The sequence below is a fragment of the Salvelinus alpinus genome, chromosome 20 (assembly GCF_045679555.1).
Source record: "Salvelinus alpinus chromosome 20, SLU_Salpinus.1, whole genome shotgun sequence".
NCBI classification, from domain to species: Eukaryota; Metazoa; Chordata; class Actinopteri; order Salmoniformes; family Salmonidae; genus Salvelinus; species Salvelinus alpinus.
The window spans coordinates 38,509,291-38,525,944 of record NC_092105.1 but is presented as its reverse complement, the minus strand read 5'-3'; the positions used below and the strand labels follow the sequence as shown (position 1 = coordinate 38,525,944).

Here is a 16,654-nt window from a genome sequence, read left to right as displayed (position 1 = left end):
TTCTTATTCTTATCCATATTTAAAACTGCATTGTTGGTTAGAGGCTCGTAAGTAAGCGTTTCACTGTAAGGTCTACCTACACCTATTGTATTCGGCGCCTGTGACTAATAAAATTCGATTTTGAAGTGTATGAATTGTAAATGATTTGGCCATGTTTCAAGTGTGTGTAGATGGACAGAGTATACTGAAGAACGATGTGTAGAAGGACGACAGGGTTGCAATTGTGGTGGGAATCATGATTCTGAATTCCTGGAGTGCCCTGTAAGGGTGAAGGAGACTGAGGTGGCAAAAGTTAGGGCGGTCAATTCAATCTCCTGTGGAGGCGATTAAAAGAACTGAGAAAACGAGTGATGCTAGTGAAGATATGGTAGTGGATGCACCACAGCCTGTAGTAAATGTTTGCTTCCAGACAAAATATCCCAGGTGTGTTAAAAGGTGGATTTTGTTGCGTTCATTGCTATAGTTATAAACGGTACGGCACAAGTCTCAAAGAAGTCTAAGAAACTGGACATTGTGGCTGCAGCAGAAAAGTTTTGGAGACTTTTTAAGGATTTTACTTCTGAAGACTTGCAAAGGGTACTGGCGACAGAAGACCCGCCCTCCCATGTTCCCCTTGAGTCTGTGTGGGGATCAGATCGGTTTTAATTTTTTAATTTAATCAAACGTCGTTTGATTTATTTTTTGGTAGGATTATTTTGTTTAGTTTTGGGGTAATCCTGTTTCCATCCTGCACAGTAGGTGGCGGGGTGTACATTAAATTGTGTGATCGCAATATACCATAGAACAAGTTATGGTATGCGTCAGCATTGGGAAGTCAGATAAAGCGTTTTTATCAAAAGCTATTACTTTCACATGTAAAAACACGGAATCCTACTCATTAGTACACGTTATTAATCTATGTCGCTTTTGTTTTGAGCCGACTTCGTCGTCGTCCAGAACGTGGCACTCGGGGCATTAATCGAATCCCCTCAATGGCGGGGTGCGCGGTCGCACTGATGAAAACCGAGCCGCGGCTCTTATGCACAGTTCATTATCTAGCTTCACACGGGTCTTATTATCTGTGTCGATTGTAGGCTATGTGCTGCCGGTGAGAAAATAATCTATATTTTCTATTAAGTTCTCTTCTGTATTTAATGATATCTTTTCAGCTACATACAGAGGTTGTTTTCAGTTTACAGTCACAGTCAGAGCATGGAACCTTTGCGGAAAGAGGCGAAGGATAATCCATCGGCTACAGCTAATCTTCTTTCCAAGATTTTCTTCTGGTAAGGAAAGTACAGTAACAATGCAATGTTTGACCGACAAAGCCTACTAGGTTTTGACAGTTGCTATGAATGTTCAAGTGTGAATGACGCTTGCAGTATCGCTACGTGTATCCCACCAGCTCAGTTGCCATAGCCTTCTAGAGCGCAAGGACACGGACGACTACCGGTAGATAAGGTGCTCAGACAATGGCCTCATCACTACTTCTATGAAAGTTTAAAACATAACTGTCTGTCCACAGGGCTGCTTGGGTTGATTGCTGCGAGTGTGCCTAAAGTAAACATTTACATTTGAACTGTATTATGGTACTTTGTTTATTAATCTAAAACGAATGGACAGAACATGCATTTAAATGTGTTTCAGGCCCTCTTTTTATGCATGTGTGACTAATAAAAAATCCAACATACGGTTTGTTATTCTCTGGCTGTATAACTTACACTGAACTTTACATTCATTATTTACTGTATACATGTACTGTACATAAACACATACTTGTTCCTTGTCACCAGCTGGCTGAATCCTTTATTCCGTATTGGCTATAAGCGGAGGATAGAGGAACATGACATGTACAAAGTTCTCCCAGAGGATGGATCTGAGAGACTAGGAGAAGATTTACAGTGGTAAGTCACACCTGAATGCGCTCCCGAGTGGCACAGCGGTCTAGTGCACTGCATCTCAGTGCAAGAGGCGTCACTACAGTCCCTGGTTCTATTCCAGGCTGTATCACATCCGACCATGATTTGGAGTCCCATAGGGTGGTGCACAATTGGCACAGCGTCGTCTGGGTTTGAGCGGGGTTGGCCGTCATTGTAATAAGAATTTGTTCTTAACTGACTTGCCTAGTTAAATAAATGCAACCAGACACATTCTGAGAGTTTGAATGCAGTAAGTTGGATGCTATGGCTGTTGTTTGAGTGTTACATTGCTATTGTCTGTAGGTACTGGGATCAAGAAGTACAGAGGGCTGCTAAGGACCTGCGGACACCCAAACTAACCAAAGTCCTCATTGCGTGCTATTGGCGGTCCTATTCTGTCATAGGAATATTTACTCTCATTGAGGTACCACAAACACTGTCTGCAGGCATTTACTTACAATTTTCACAGAGTAGCTTACCCATGAATATGTAACTGGTGTGAAATGGCTAGCTAGTTAGTGATGTGTGCTAGTAGCATTTCAATCGGTGACGTCACTCTCTGAGACCTTGAAGTAGTTGTTTTTCCTCTCATCAGGAAATTATCAAAGTGATTCAGCCAGTACTTCTTGGGAAGCTCATCCGGTATTTTGAGAGCAATGACCCTGACAACATGGATGCTCTGTATGAGGCCTGTGGCTATGCTGCAGGCGTCTCCCTGTCCACCCTGGGTCTGGCTGCTCTGCACCACCTCTACTTCTACCATGTGCAGCGAGCCGGCATGAAGATCCGGGTGGCCATGTGTCACATGATCTATCGGAAGGTCAGTAACCTCCATCTCTCAGATTAAAGCCTATATAAACAGGGCCCTGAGTTTTATATATTTTTTTCCCCCACCTTATCTCGTCACTACGGAAACACTCTTGGCTATAATGACAGGTCATTCAGCTAGTCATCAGCATTCTTTTAAATATCTTTACAGTGCATGTTTATCACGAGGCATACAAATTGACTGTTGCATGAATCTAAATACACACGGTCCTTTGATATCTCCAAAGGCCCTCTGTCTTAACAGCACAGCGCTGGGAAAAACCACCACTGGACAAATCGTCAACCTCTTATCCAACGACGTCAACAAGTTTGATGAGGTATGCGCTGAAAAGACACATTCAAGATATTTGCATATCAAATGACACTGCTCAATAACATACAGCTCTTCTCCTATCCTTCCACAGGTCACTATCTTTTTGCACTTCCTCTGGGTGGGTCCTCTACAAGCAGCAGCTGTGATGGTGTTGTTATGGTATGAGATCGGCCCATCATGCCTTGCAGGAATGGCCGTCCTGGTCTTCCTGATGCCTATACAGACTCTGTTTGGTCGCCTGTTCTCCTCTTTCAGGTACTGTACATGTACCATAATATATCAATTCAAACTTTATTTGTCACATGCGCTGAATACAACAAGTGTAGACCTTACTGTGAAATGGTTACTTACAAGCCCTTAACCAACAGTGCAGTTCAAGAAGAGTTAATAAAAAATTTACCAAATAAACTAAAGTAAAAAATAATAAAAAGTAACACAATAACATAACAATAACGAAGCTATATACAGGGGGTACCGGTACCAAGTCACTGTGCTGGGGTACAGGTTATAGTCGAGGTAATTTGTACATGTAGGTAGGGGTGAAGTGATTATGCATAGATAATAAACAGCGAGTAGCAGCAGTGTAAAAACAAATGGGGGGTGTCTGAACCAGTTTTGCTTTGGCGTTGTAAGTAACTACGCATTTCATGAAATAATAGTGGTGGAGAGACTTTGATGCCTTTTTGCTTTCATGCCAAGGGTTTTACAAACCTGTCTGGTTTATTACTGTATCCATGGGTGTGGTGTCCTGTTAGTCTGCTACAGTACTTGTTCCAGATTGGTTATTACTGTAAGTCCAGATCTCTTCATTTAAGTGTAGATCAAGTGAGCTTTTGACCCCAGATGCTTCCTCTAGGCTGCGACATAGCCATACCTCCTTACCGATCTACGAGGGTGATTCATAATTATGGCCCAGTTTTACCAAGCTTTAGTTTAAATATCAGTTGAAACTCTAAAATGAAAGTCAAAGTGATGAATGAAACATGAGTGTAAAATGAAAATAGTTTTTTCCTGTCATCTGCTGAATGGCAAACATTGCTCTGACTCAAATGCCGAGATAAAGTGATTTGTCTCTTACAATGTTTAGGGGCACAACCGCAGCCTTGACAGACAACAGAATACGCACAATGAATGAAGTGGTCTCTGGGATCCGGATCATCAAGATGTATGCCTGGGAGAAGCCTTTTGCAGCTCTGGTAGATGAAGTCAGAAGGTGAATTATATTTGATTAACTTATTTTGTGTTTGATTTACATGGTTTACGACGATTGATTCTGAATTGTATAGCTTGAAGTTATATTTTAACTATTCAAATTCTATCAGAACAGTTCTACCATTTCACAGTGCCTAATCAACCCAATATGCATTTGAAAGTGGTTCCTATCCCAACGCACAGTATTTCACATGTTGAAGTTTGTGAGAATGGATATCCTATTGCCTCTCAACTTTGTGCTATTGTATACATTAATTAAAGGTAGACTCAGCCATATGATGTAGATGCAGAAAGTAAACAGCATAGTGGATAAAATTCCACAACTAAGAGCGTTGAAGCACGAGGCCCAACTTCTTTGCTGTTTTAGTCCCGTGGCTACTACGCTCTAACAGCAAGAAACGAATCTGTACGCATGTGCAGATACTGTGTGAGAGCGAAGTCTTTTGGCATCGTCATTTCGCTGAGTCTACCCTTAAGTCAGTCATCATAGTTAGCCTGGCCAGGCATGAGGACCTGAGCTAGTCAGAACCTGACAGTGTCCTGAGTTTGACTTTAAATGTGTTAGGTTAGAGTTTCTCAATCCTGGTCCTGGAGACTCAAAGGAACGCACGTTTTTTGGGGGGCTTTTCCTCACTGAGACGTTGCATGCATAAACCAATGGTTGCGTGCCACTCATCGACAGTGCTGTCGGGCACCAGATTGCTAGAAGACATGATGTGGTTAGCTGATACGTAAAATACCTATTCTGTCATGCGCCAGAAACGTCTGAGCAGAGGAACACAACCTTAGTTTCTGCTGTAGAACTACAGACCTGATTCTACTAATCAAGGGTTTGTTGAGTTTATTACTGGAATCAGGTGTGTAGTGCTAGGGGGAAGAAGAAAAAAAGGTCCCTAGAACCAGGATTTGTAAAATAAATAATAAATAAAAAAACACTGTCAGATACCTAAATTAAAGACCTCTTGTACGACACACAAGTACTCTCTTCATTCAACAGAATGTAATCTACTGCCACCACTCTCCCCACCACAACCTTAGTCCCCCTATTCTAAGAGGGAACGTTAGACATGATCAACACGTTTGTTCTAATATTATACTGTAGGCTAAACTCAAGAGATCAACATCAGATTACATCAGATTTGTGACCTAGCAGCCTTCTGCTCCTTAGGCATGGAACTCATAGTACTGTAATATCTTTGTAGCAAAACAAACATCTGAAAACCTCTCCCTCTCCTTGTACTTTCAGGAAGGAGATCTCCAAGATCATGAAGAGCTCTTACCTGAGAGGCCTCAACATGGCCTCCTTCTTTGTGGCCAGCAAGATCATAGTCTTCATCACCTTCACTGTCTATGTGTTGACGGGGAACAGGATCTCTGCCAGCCGGGTATTTGTGGCCGTTTCTCTGTACGGGGCTGTGAGACTCACCGTCACCCTCTTCTTCCCCAATGCCGTAGAGAAGGTCTCTGAGGCTCTCATCAGCATCCGCAGGATCAAGGTAAACGCGCCTGGATTATATTTCCCCTAGCTGCAGATCTAGTGATCAGCTTCCTCTTCCCCCAATCCTAGCATTAACAGTTAGTGGGGGAAATGCAAAACTGACCCACGATCAGCGTCTCAGGGCAACTTCACCCTACACTAAAGTAAATGCACACAGGAATGAACTAGGTACAGCTGGTAAAGTTGAGCATGATACTGCTGTGATTGGACACCTGTAGGCTAGAGTACATCATTATTTTACCTGATGCTCTTATATTCCATTCAATGCAGTGGTGTAAGGTTTATTATGTGCCTAAAATGTGTGTTGCCAAACGGCTCATTCCGGGGGGTTTTTCTCTTCTTTCTCACAGAATTTTCTTATGTTGGAGGAAGTTGGTTCGACGCAGGATCTTGGACTCCCTGTGGCAGAGAAGAAGGACTGTATGGTGGAAATAAAGGATTTAATCTGCTTCTGGAACAAGGTGGGGAAGCCTATTTCAGTATGGTTGTTTTGACCAAGACTCGAGCTGTTTCAGCATCACTAGAAAATAGTGCATGTACAAGCCTGCACCGGGATTTGATACCACGCTCCCATCTCTTATTTACACTCTAAGCCAACCATACAACCATCCTAGAAAGCCGCTAGCTTATCTCTTCAGTAAGGAGAGTTGACCTTAGATCTCAGGAAGGTGATGTCATGACGCAAATTACCAAGCAGTGTCTGCCTTGCTCCTTTGTACGTAGGCCTGACCTTGAAGCTGTATGTGTACAGTAGCCTATGTACTGTAAGGATGTTGTTCACCCACTCATGTTCCTCTGTGGTCCCTACAGGCACTAGACTCTCCGACGCTGCAGAACCTGTCTTTCACTTTGAGGTCAGAGCAACTCCTGGCTGTCATTGGACCAATCGGGGCCGGAAAGGTCTGAGTTTTTGTACTGTGAAAAGCTCACTACAAGTTAGAGATGAAGATGCATACAGTATGTGTTACAGGGCATATGGGGTAGTATTACTCAAAAACCTGAGAATATATCAATGATTATAAGAGCGAGGGTATTACCTTGCCTGTGTTTTTGTTCTTGACAGCTGGCTATGCTGAAAGCTTGACCTTAATCTTCATTAAACCCTTAAATGGGCAGTATGCCACTGCATTCCTTAATCGAATTACAATGTACTTTCTAGTCTTACACCTGGTAGTTGTACTGCTTAATGCCATATCTTAACTTCTGAGAGGCCCACGCAGAATGTTGCTGCTCTCCACTGCTGCAGGAATAAAAGGCAATTGAGGAGCAACAATATTCTGTGTGCGAGCCTCTCATTTCTTTATCCAAGTATTATTTTGGCATTGCCCCGGTTATCTCAATTGTGGGATGTGCATATCACCATCTTTTTCTTCATGTCTTTAATAACTTATCTCATATCTTAGTCCTCTCTACTCAGCACCATCCTGGGGGAGCTGACCCCGGATAAGGGCGTGGTCAAGTTCAAAGGTGAACTGACCTATGCATCCCAGCAGCCCTGGATTTTCCCAGGGACCATCAGGAGTAACATCCTGTTTGGCAAAGCGCTCCACCCTCAGAAGTATGAGAGGGTTCTCCGAGCCTGCGCCCTCAAGAGAGTAAGACTCTCATTGACAAATATCTATCGTCGGAATCATTGCCTTTTCTCGATGCAATATATCACTATAAACGTTCTGTGCACTGTGTGAATGTGATTGATTCCCCATGATAAGTGTCATAGTCTGCTACTGTTTGTATGTGTAGGACATGGAGCTGCTGCCTGATGGGGACCTGGAGGTGATAGGGGACAGAGGAGCCACCCTCAGCGGGGGACAGAAGGCCCGGGTCGGCCTGGCCAGGTACGTCTCTCTCTGTCCTTTATATCCAACAGCAGTAGTGGAACACATCCACTTTATATTACAAATTGGGCCACGCGTTTTCCCTAGCCAGGTCATATGGTCAGGAAAACTGATTTTTGCTGTAATTATAACATGTATTGTTTTAAGTGAAACTTGTATTATAGCTGTGTGTCATTGGTTAAAGTGAATGAAGCTGTGTGTGTCCTTCCATCCCAGAGCAGTGTACCAGGATGCTGATATCTACCTGCTGGATGACCCTCTCAGTGCTGTGGATGCTGAGGTGGGGAAACACCTCTTTGAGCAGTAAGTCCTTGAGCAGCTGGGAACATTCCCACTAGCACAGCATCTCTCCCACATGCATTTTGAATCCTTTGACAAAACCAGTAAGCTATTTCTAACAGTTTGTTGTGCTGCTATCTGTCTACTTGCCTAGGTGTATCTGTGGCCTGTTGCGGAAGAAGCCGCGCATCCTTGTCACCCACCAGTTGCAGTACCTGAAGGCTGCAGACCAGATCCTAGTTCTGAAGGAAGTGAGTGTGTCTGTGTATATGCGTATGAGTGGCTCAAATGCTGTACCATACCATCTCTATTCATGGGTTGCACATTTCATCACTATTTCTTTTTTAGGTTTAAGGATGACTCCCGGCTGAGAGTTCAACTCAGTGCATAGCAATGTCATTGTGTTTTCAGGCCACTAGTGTAATTTAGACGAAACAGTCATAAGCCCCTGTTCAGAATGGCTGGGCATCTCTGGACTTTTGGGCACCAATATGGCTGCAGTGTCTGTAGAACATTCATAACAATGGCAGCGACGTGGCGGAGGTGCAAACCATGAATAGCACAACTTGGTAAACACAACTCAGAGGGCTGACCTAAGAACTTTCTTTCTAGGGTCACATGGTGGCGCAGGGTACGTTCACGGAACTCCAGGGCTCTGGATTAGACTTCACCTCGCTGCTGAAAAAGGATGAGGAGGATGAGGAGGAGGGGAAGGGGGGCACAGAGCCTGCCCCAGGCACACTCACCGGCTCCCCACACACCCTATCCCAGAGCTCTATGCCCTCCCTCTCCTCCTCCATGCATTCTGTGATGGAGGGAGTGGACCAACCAGAGGTGGGTAACAGTGTAGTAACACCCTCCCCCCACACATTTCTGTCTGATCCCCTGGGAGAGCACACACCTTCCTATTCTGTCTTGTTTGTCAGAAGAATGACCGGGGATCATTTCTTGAGGGAGCATCCCAAATGGCTGCCTATTCCCTATTTAGTGCACTACTTTTGACCAAAGCCCATACTTTTGACCATTGCTCTGCCGTCTTCACCGAAGGTGTCTCTTCGGTGAGGCACCTGGGAGTCCTATCGGAGAGAAGGAAACGAAGAACCTGATGGAGAGGCAGACGTGGAGGCATCTTAGTGAGATTGAGACGCCTCCATTACCAAGCATGCTACTCAAAGAAATTCATCATTGAACATTGAACAAATTGACGAATTGAGAGCGAGGATCTCCTTCCAAAGGGACATCCGATTTGGCCTCCCTCCTACATCCAAATGGATTATATACAACCAGCGGGGTTTACAGTTCATTGAGCGAATTAGGAAGCTGACTCTCTGGCAAGAACAAAGGTGGTGGTGTCTGCTTTATTCCCAATAACAAGTGGTGTGATGGGAAAACATACAGGAACTTGCAAGCTTCTCCATGGTTTTGTATACACAATCCCGCCTACAAACAAAGACTTGAGGGAAGTTCTGGTGGTCGTGTCTGTTTATAAATGACTTCCGGCGGCGACAGAGATGGCCGCCTCGCTTCGCGTTCCTAGAAAACTATGCAGTATTTAGTATTTTTACGTGTTATTTCTTACATTGGTACCCCAGGTAATCTTACGTTTTATTACATACAGTCGGGAGGAACTATTGGATATATGAGCAACGTCAACTCACCAACATTACGACCAGGAATACGACTTTCCCGAAGCGGATCCTCTGTTTGGCCTACCACCCAGGACAATGGATTGGATCCCAGCCGGCGACCCAAAACAACGGTGCCGTAAAAGGGGCAGACGGAGCGGTCTTCTGGTCAGGCTTCGTAGACGGGCACATCTCGCACCGCTCCCGAGCATACTACTCGCCAATGTCCAGTCTCTTGACAACAAGGTAGACAAAATCCGAGAAAGGGTAGCATTCCAGAGAGACATCCAAGACTGTAACGTTCTTTGTTTCACGGAAACATGGCACACTCGAGACACGCTATCTGAGTCGGTACAGCCACCTGGTTTCTTCACGCATCGCGCCGACAGAAACAAGCATCTTTCTGGTAAGAAGAAGGGCGGGGGTGTATGCCTTATGATTAAAGAGACGTGGTGTGATCATAACAACATACAGGAACTCAAGTCCTTTTGTTCACCTGACTTAGAATTCCTCACAATCAAATGCCGACCGCATTATCTACCAAGAGAATTCTCTTCGATCATAATCACAGTCGTGTATATTCCCCCCCAAGCAGACACATCGACGGCCCTGAAAGAACTTCATTGGACTCTATGTAAACTGGAAACCACATATTTACATTTGCATTTATTGTAGCCGGGGATTTTAACAAGGCTAATCTGAAAACGAGGCTCCCCAAATTCTATCAGCATATCGACTGTGCTACCATGGCTGGCAAAACCCTAGACCACTGTTATTCTAACTTCCGCGACGCATATAAGGCCCTCCCCCGCCCTCCCTTCGGAAAAGCTGACCACGACTCTATTTTGTTGCTCCCTGCCTATAGACAGAAACTAAAACAGGAATCTCCCACGCTCAGGTCTGTTCACCGCTGGTCCGACCAATCGGATTCCACGCTTCAAGATTGCTTCGATCACGTGGACTGGGATATGTTCCGCATTGCGGCGAACAATAACATTGATGAATACGCTGAATCAGTTTGCGAGTTTATTAACAAGTGCATCAGTGATGTTGTACCCACAGCGCCTATTAAAACATTCCCCAACCAGAAACCGTGGATTGATGGCAGCATTCGCGCAAAACTGAAAGCGCGAACCACTGCTTTAAATCAGGTCAAGGTGACCGGAAACATGACCGAATACAAACAGTGTAGCTATTCCCTCCGCAAGGCAATCAAACAAGCTAAGCGTCAGTACAGAGACAAAGTGGAGTCGCAATTCAACGGCTCAGACACGAGAGGTATGTGGCAGGGTCTACAGTCAATCACGGACTACAAAAGAAAAACCAGCCCCGTCGCGAATCGCGGTGCCTTGCTCCCAGACAGACTAAACAACTTTTTTGCTCGCTTTGAGAACAATACAGTGTCACTGACACGGCCCGCTACCAAAACCTGCGGGCTCTCCTTCACTGTAGCCAACGTGAGTAAAACATTTAAACGTGTTAACCCTCGCAAGGCTGCAGGCCCAGACGGCATCCCCGGCCGCGTCCTCAGAGCATGCGCAGACCAGCTGGCTGGTGTGTTTACAGACATATTCAATCAATCCTTATCCCAGTCTGCTGTCCCCACATGCTTCAAGAGGGCCACCATTGTTCCTGTTCCCAAGAAAGCTAAGGTAACTGAGCTAAATGACTACCGCCCTGTAGCACTCACTTCCGTCATCATAAAGTGTTTTGAGAGACTAGTCAAGGACCATATCACCTCCACCCTACCTGACACCCTAGACCCACTCCAATTTGCGTACCGCCCCAATAGGTCCACAGACGACGCAATCGCCATCACACTGCACACTGCCCTAACCCATCTGGACAAGAGGAATACCTATGTAAGAATGCTGTTCATCGATTACAGCTCAGCATTTAACACCATAGTATCCTCCAAACTCGTGATTAAACTCGAGACCCTGGGTCTCGACCCCGCCCTGTGCAACTGGGTCCTGGACTTCCTGACGGTCCGCCCCCAGGTGGTGAGGGTAGGTAACATCTCCACCCCGCTGATCCTCAACACGGGCCCCAAAAGGGTGCGTTCTCAGCCCTCTCCTGTACTCCCTGTTCACCCACGACTGCGTGGCCGTGCACGCCTCCAACTCAATCATCAAGTTTGCAGACGACACTACAGTGGTAGGCTTGATTACCAACAACGACGAGACGGCCTACAGGGAGGAGGTGAGGGCCCTCGGAGTGTGGTGTCAGGAAAATAACCTCACACTCAATGTCAACAAAACAAAGGAGATGATCGTGGACTTCAGGAAACAGCAGAGGGAGCAGCCCCCTATCTACATTGACGGGACAGTAGTGGAGAGGGTGGATAGTTTTAAGTTCCTCGGCGTACACATCACGAACAAACTGAAATGGTCCACCCACACAGACAGCGTGGTGAAGAAGGCGCAGCAGCGCCTCTTCAACCTCAGGAGGCTGAAGAAATTCAGCTTGTCACCAAAAACACTCACAAACTTTTACAGATGCACAATCGAGAGCATCCTGTCCGGCTGTATTGGCGAATTTGCCAATCTTGGTGTTCTCTGGCAAATGCCAAACGTCCTGCACGGTGTTGGGCTGTAAAGCACAACCCCCACCTGTGGACGTCGGGCCCTCATACCACCCTCATGGAGTCTGTTTCTGACCGTTTGAGCAGACACATGCACATTTGTGGCCTGCTGGAGGTCATTTGCAGGGCTCTGGCAGTGCTCCTCCTTGCACAAAGGCGGAGGTAGCGGTCCTGCTGCTGGGTTGTTGCCCTCCTACGGCCTCCTCCACGTCTCCTGATGTACTGGCCTGTCTCCTGGTAGCGCCTCCATGCTATGGACACTACGCTGACAGACACAGCAAACCTTCTTGCCACAGCTCGCATTGATGTGCCATCCTGGATGAGCTGCACTACCTGAGCCACTTGTGTGGGTTGTAGACTCCGTCTCATGCTACCACTAGAGTGAAAGCACCGCCAGCATTCAAAAGTGACCAAAACATCAGCCAGGAAGCATAGGAACTGAGAAGTGGTCTGTGGTCACCACCTGCAGAACCACTCCTTTATTGGGGGTGTCTTGCTAATTGCCTATAATTTCCACCTTTTGTCTATTCCATTTGCACAACAGCATGTGAAATGTATTGTCAATCAGTGTTGCTTCCTAAGTGGACAGTTTGATTTCACAGAAGTGTGATTGACTTGGAGTTACATTGTGTTGTTTAAGTGTTCCCTTTATTTTTTTGAGCAGTGTATAATGTTTACATACCCTACATTACTCATCTCATATGTATATACTGTACGCTATACCATCTACTGCATCTTGCCATCTTGATGTAATTAAATGTATCACTAGCCACTTTAAACAATGCCACTTTATATGTTTCCATACCCTACATTACTCATCTCATATGTGTATATACTGTACTCTATACCATCTACTGCATCTTGCCTATGCCGTTCGGCCATCACTCATTTATATATTTTTATGTACATATTCGTATTTATACACTTGTGTGTATAAGGTAGTTGTGGAATTGTTAGGTTATATTACTTGTTAGATATTACTGCATGGTCGGAACTAGAAGAACAAGCATTTCGCTACACTTGCATTAACATCTGCTAACCATGTGTATGTGACAAATCAATTTGATTTGTTTTAAATGGTCTGACCAGTCAGAATCCATGCTCTATGACTGTTTTGATCACATGGACTGGAATATGTTCCGGGGTGCCTCTGGGGACTAAATCAATGAATACACAGTCACCGGATTCATAAGAAAAAATGCATAGATATGATAGTTCCTTTCAAAAACCGTGGCTTGATGGCAACCGTGTAGGGAAAAAGGATAGCAATGCTGCTTATGAACACAGCAAGGAGACCGGGGACCATTGCATGGTTCAACAGTACAAATATGGCCTATGCAGATCGATCAAGATGGAGAGACACAAGTATAGGGACAAAGTGGAGGAGCAATTCAGTGGGTCGGACATGAGGCGTATGTGGCAGGAGCTTCTAACGATCATGAACGCCGCCCTACCGGATGAACTAAACGCCTCCTGCGTCAAGCATAACGGCTCTGAACTGCCGAGGAGAGCCCCTGAGGACAACGAGGGCTACGTCCTCACGGTCTCCACAGAGGATGTATGGAAGTGTTAACCCTCGCAAGGCTGCCAGCCTAAATGGTATTCCTAGCTGCGGCCTCAGAGTATGTGCAGACCAGCTAGCTGTTGTGTTTTCAGAACATTTCTCTCTGTAGTTCAGGCTATTATCCCCATCTTCTTCAAGATGTCCACTATCATCCCCATGCCCAAGAAAGAAAGTAACTGAACTGAATTACTACTGACCCGTAGCAATCATTTCCGTCATCATGAAGTGCTTTGAGAGGCTAGTCAAAGACCACATCACCTCCTCCCTCCCAGACACACTCGACCCTCTCCCTGACAGATCCACAGACAGTGCAATCGCCATTGCACTGCACACTGCCTTTACCCACTCGGACAAAAGGAATGGATGTGTGAGGACGCTTTTCATCGACTACACCTCGGCCTTCAATACAATAGTGCCCTCTAAGCTCCTCACAAAGCTCACAACCCTGGGACTGAACTCCTTCCTATGCAACTGGGTCCTGGACTTCCTGATGGGCTGCCCCCAGGCAGTGAAGTTTGGCAACATTACCTCCTCCACACTGATCCTCAACACGGGGGCCCCACAAGGGTGCGTCCTCAGTCCCCTCCTGTACTCCCTGTATACCCAGGACTGCGTGTCCTCACAGTTCCAACTCCAAGTTTGCTGACGACACAGCGGTGGTAGGCATGATCACCAACAACAACTAGAAGGCTACAGAGGAGGTAGGCACTCTGACGACATGGTGCCAGGTAAACAACCTCTCCCTCAACATCAGCAAAACAAAGGAGCTGATTGTGGCCATCAGGAGGAAACAGGTTGGACACGCCCCCATCCTCATCAATGGAGCCACTGTGGAGACTGTCAAAAACCTTCAAGTTCCTCTCCATACCCCTCTCCGGTGAGCCGAAATGGTAAAACCACAGACTCCGTGGTGAAGAAGGCACGGCAGTGACTCTTCAGCCTCAGGAGGCTGAAATTCGGCCTGTCCCAGAGGGCCCACAGTGTTCTACAGGAGCACCATCAAGAACATACTGTCGGGCTGCATCACGGCCTGGTACGGCAACTCCACTGCCTCTGACCGCTAGGCTCTACAGAGGGTGGTATGCTCAGCCGAACGCACCTTTCACAGGAAGGCAAAGAAGATCATCAAGGACCTCAGCCACCCGAGCTACGGCCTGTTCTCTCCGCTTCCATCACTCAGACGCAGGCAGTATAGGAGTATCATGGCAAAAACTGTCAGACTGGCCAATAGCTTCTACCCCCAGACCATCAGGCTGCTGAATAGCCACGAGACAGGTACCTGCTTCCCTTCCCCCCTCCTTCCCCCATGACTTCCTACGCCTCATTCACTTATTTTCTTTTACCTGCACTGTTGGAGCTCGGCGCATAAGAATTTCACTGTACCCTGCGACTACATCTGATACCCTGTGACTAAAACTCATCTAATCTGCTGTAGTTAAAACATTTGTCTGCTGCTTCCTCTTTTCTCCCACTAGAGAGCAGTAGATGGTTTCACTTGATCTACCATCACAGTGGGCCTACATCAGGGTTCCCCAACTGGCGGGCAGATTTGTCCTGCGGGTAGTTTTATTTGGCCTCCCAAGTTTTATTTTTTTTCTGAGGCAAAAATATAAAAGTACAATGTTTGTTGGACATAACAGGCTGTAAAAACACCAGCAAATCAGCTCCAAGTGATTTTAGTTTGGGATATCCGTTCCAAATTATTCCCACGCATAATGTGATACATTTGTAAGCTAATCAAGGTTTGAAATTGTTTTAGTCAAATATTATAACTTGTTAATCTTCTTGCGGTCAATTTGCTGTCTACAAGTTATTTCCAATTATGTTCTGGTCCCCTGATCATCTGCTCAAGAAACAAATTGTCACGCGGCTGAGTCTTTCTGATTATTCCTGGTCTACATGTACAGAGTAACGATCATTTGCATGACTATTTGTGTGTGTTTTTAGCCAGTGCAACACGTGTTGGAGGAGAGTCGTTCAGAGGGAACCATCGGTCTCCATCTTTATCTGAAGTACTTCAGAGCAGGTGCTAACAACTTGGTTCTCCTGGCCCTAGTTTTCCTTAACCTGCTGGCACATGTGAGTGGCTTTTACACTACAACACAGTGAAGGTATTTTAATGTAGCAATAAAACAAAAATCACAAGTTGGCTATTGAACATTTTCTAACATACTGTCGGAGATCAATGTGATTGTAAGGAATAATGTGGACGGTAGAACTAATGTGCTTTTTCATATTTATTTTCAAGATCACATATATTCTACAGGATTGGTGGCTTGCTTACTGGTGAGAAATTCAATGTTTTGATTCCGTTAATACCTAAGTTCAGTTGCTGAATTTGTCCCAAAAATAATATTGAGTTAACATCAGAACCTGTTTGCTTTCAAATGAATGAAATAATTGGTCAGAACCATTTGAGCGCTCATGGTTGATTGGTCCTATGAAATACCATTGTTTTTATGATCCCGATAGATGGCGTTTTTGTTGACTTTGATGTGTTGCCGTTCAGGCTGACCTTTTATCCCAGGTTAGGAACATATTGCTTTGTACCCTGCCTCCAGATTTCTGCTTTCTTCTATTGATGACTTTGTGGCTTTGATTCCTCTGTGCCGGGCAGGGCCTCTGAACAGGAGCATCTCAATGTGACGGAGCCCATCCACAATGGCAGCAGTGCCACTCAGCAGCTGGACCTTGACCTTTACTTGGGTGTTTACGCAGGTGAGGCACAGTGAGCTCAGCTCCCTTTGTCTGCCACTGAGGCTCCGCACAACCCAGCCATTCACTGAGCACATCCCCGGGCTTTGGCTGGAGCCCAAGGCCTTCAAGGCCCAGTGTCTGTACTCTGTGTGTACGGGCCTCAGCTGCTAGGGAAGATAGGAGTGTTTTTCTTGTCTTCAAGAGTTGGATTGCTCTTAGGTCTGATGTGATTGTCTTCCCATGACTCCTCACCTCTTCAGTTTTCCCTTCAGCCTGTGTTCGCAATCACTATTGGCAGCTCAGCCTTCAAGAATAAAAAGT

The 16,654-nt window shown here is 45.7% G+C and overlaps 1 protein-coding gene across 2 annotated transcripts in view; it reads left to right on the top strand.

Moving 5' to 3' along the window:
• The first annotated feature begins 678 nt into the window (after positions 1 to 678).
• The window catches only part of LOC139546805 (ATP-binding cassette sub-family C member 4-like), a 52,543-nt gene continuing 36,567 nt past the window's right edge, over positions 679 to 16,654 (top strand). The window contains exons 1-19 of one of the 2 annotated variants that reach the window (XM_071355600.1): positions 679 to 1,087; positions 1,172 to 1,265; positions 1,773 to 1,883; positions 2,202 to 2,322; positions 2,494 to 2,718; positions 2,954 to 3,043; positions 3,131 to 3,294; positions 4,127 to 4,252; positions 5,498 to 5,747; positions 6,100 to 6,210; positions 6,560 to 6,649; positions 7,153 to 7,344; positions 7,490 to 7,584; positions 7,801 to 7,887; positions 8,018 to 8,114; positions 8,476 to 8,697; positions 15,584 to 15,715; positions 15,885 to 15,922; positions 16,254 to 16,354. In XM_071355600.1, the coding sequence (XP_071211701.1) occupies positions 1,192 to 1,265; positions 1,773 to 1,883; positions 2,202 to 2,322; positions 2,494 to 2,718; positions 2,954 to 3,043; positions 3,131 to 3,294; positions 4,127 to 4,252; positions 5,498 to 5,747; positions 6,100 to 6,210; positions 6,560 to 6,649; positions 7,153 to 7,344; positions 7,490 to 7,584; positions 7,801 to 7,887; positions 8,018 to 8,114; positions 8,476 to 8,697; positions 15,584 to 15,715; positions 15,885 to 15,922; positions 16,254 to 16,354 (2,326 nt within the window). In that variant the 5' untranslated portion in view covers positions 679 to 1,087; positions 1,172 to 1,191. Of the gene's footprint in view, positions 1,266 to 1,772; positions 1,884 to 2,201; positions 2,323 to 2,493; positions 2,719 to 2,953; positions 3,044 to 3,130; positions 3,295 to 4,126; positions 4,253 to 5,497; positions 5,748 to 6,099; positions 6,211 to 6,559; positions 6,650 to 7,152; positions 7,345 to 7,489; positions 7,585 to 7,800; positions 7,888 to 8,017; positions 8,115 to 8,475; positions 8,698 to 15,583; positions 15,716 to 15,884; positions 15,923 to 16,253; positions 16,355 to 16,654 lie in introns of both variants that reach the window. The other variant, XM_071355599.1, reaches the window with a different exon arrangement.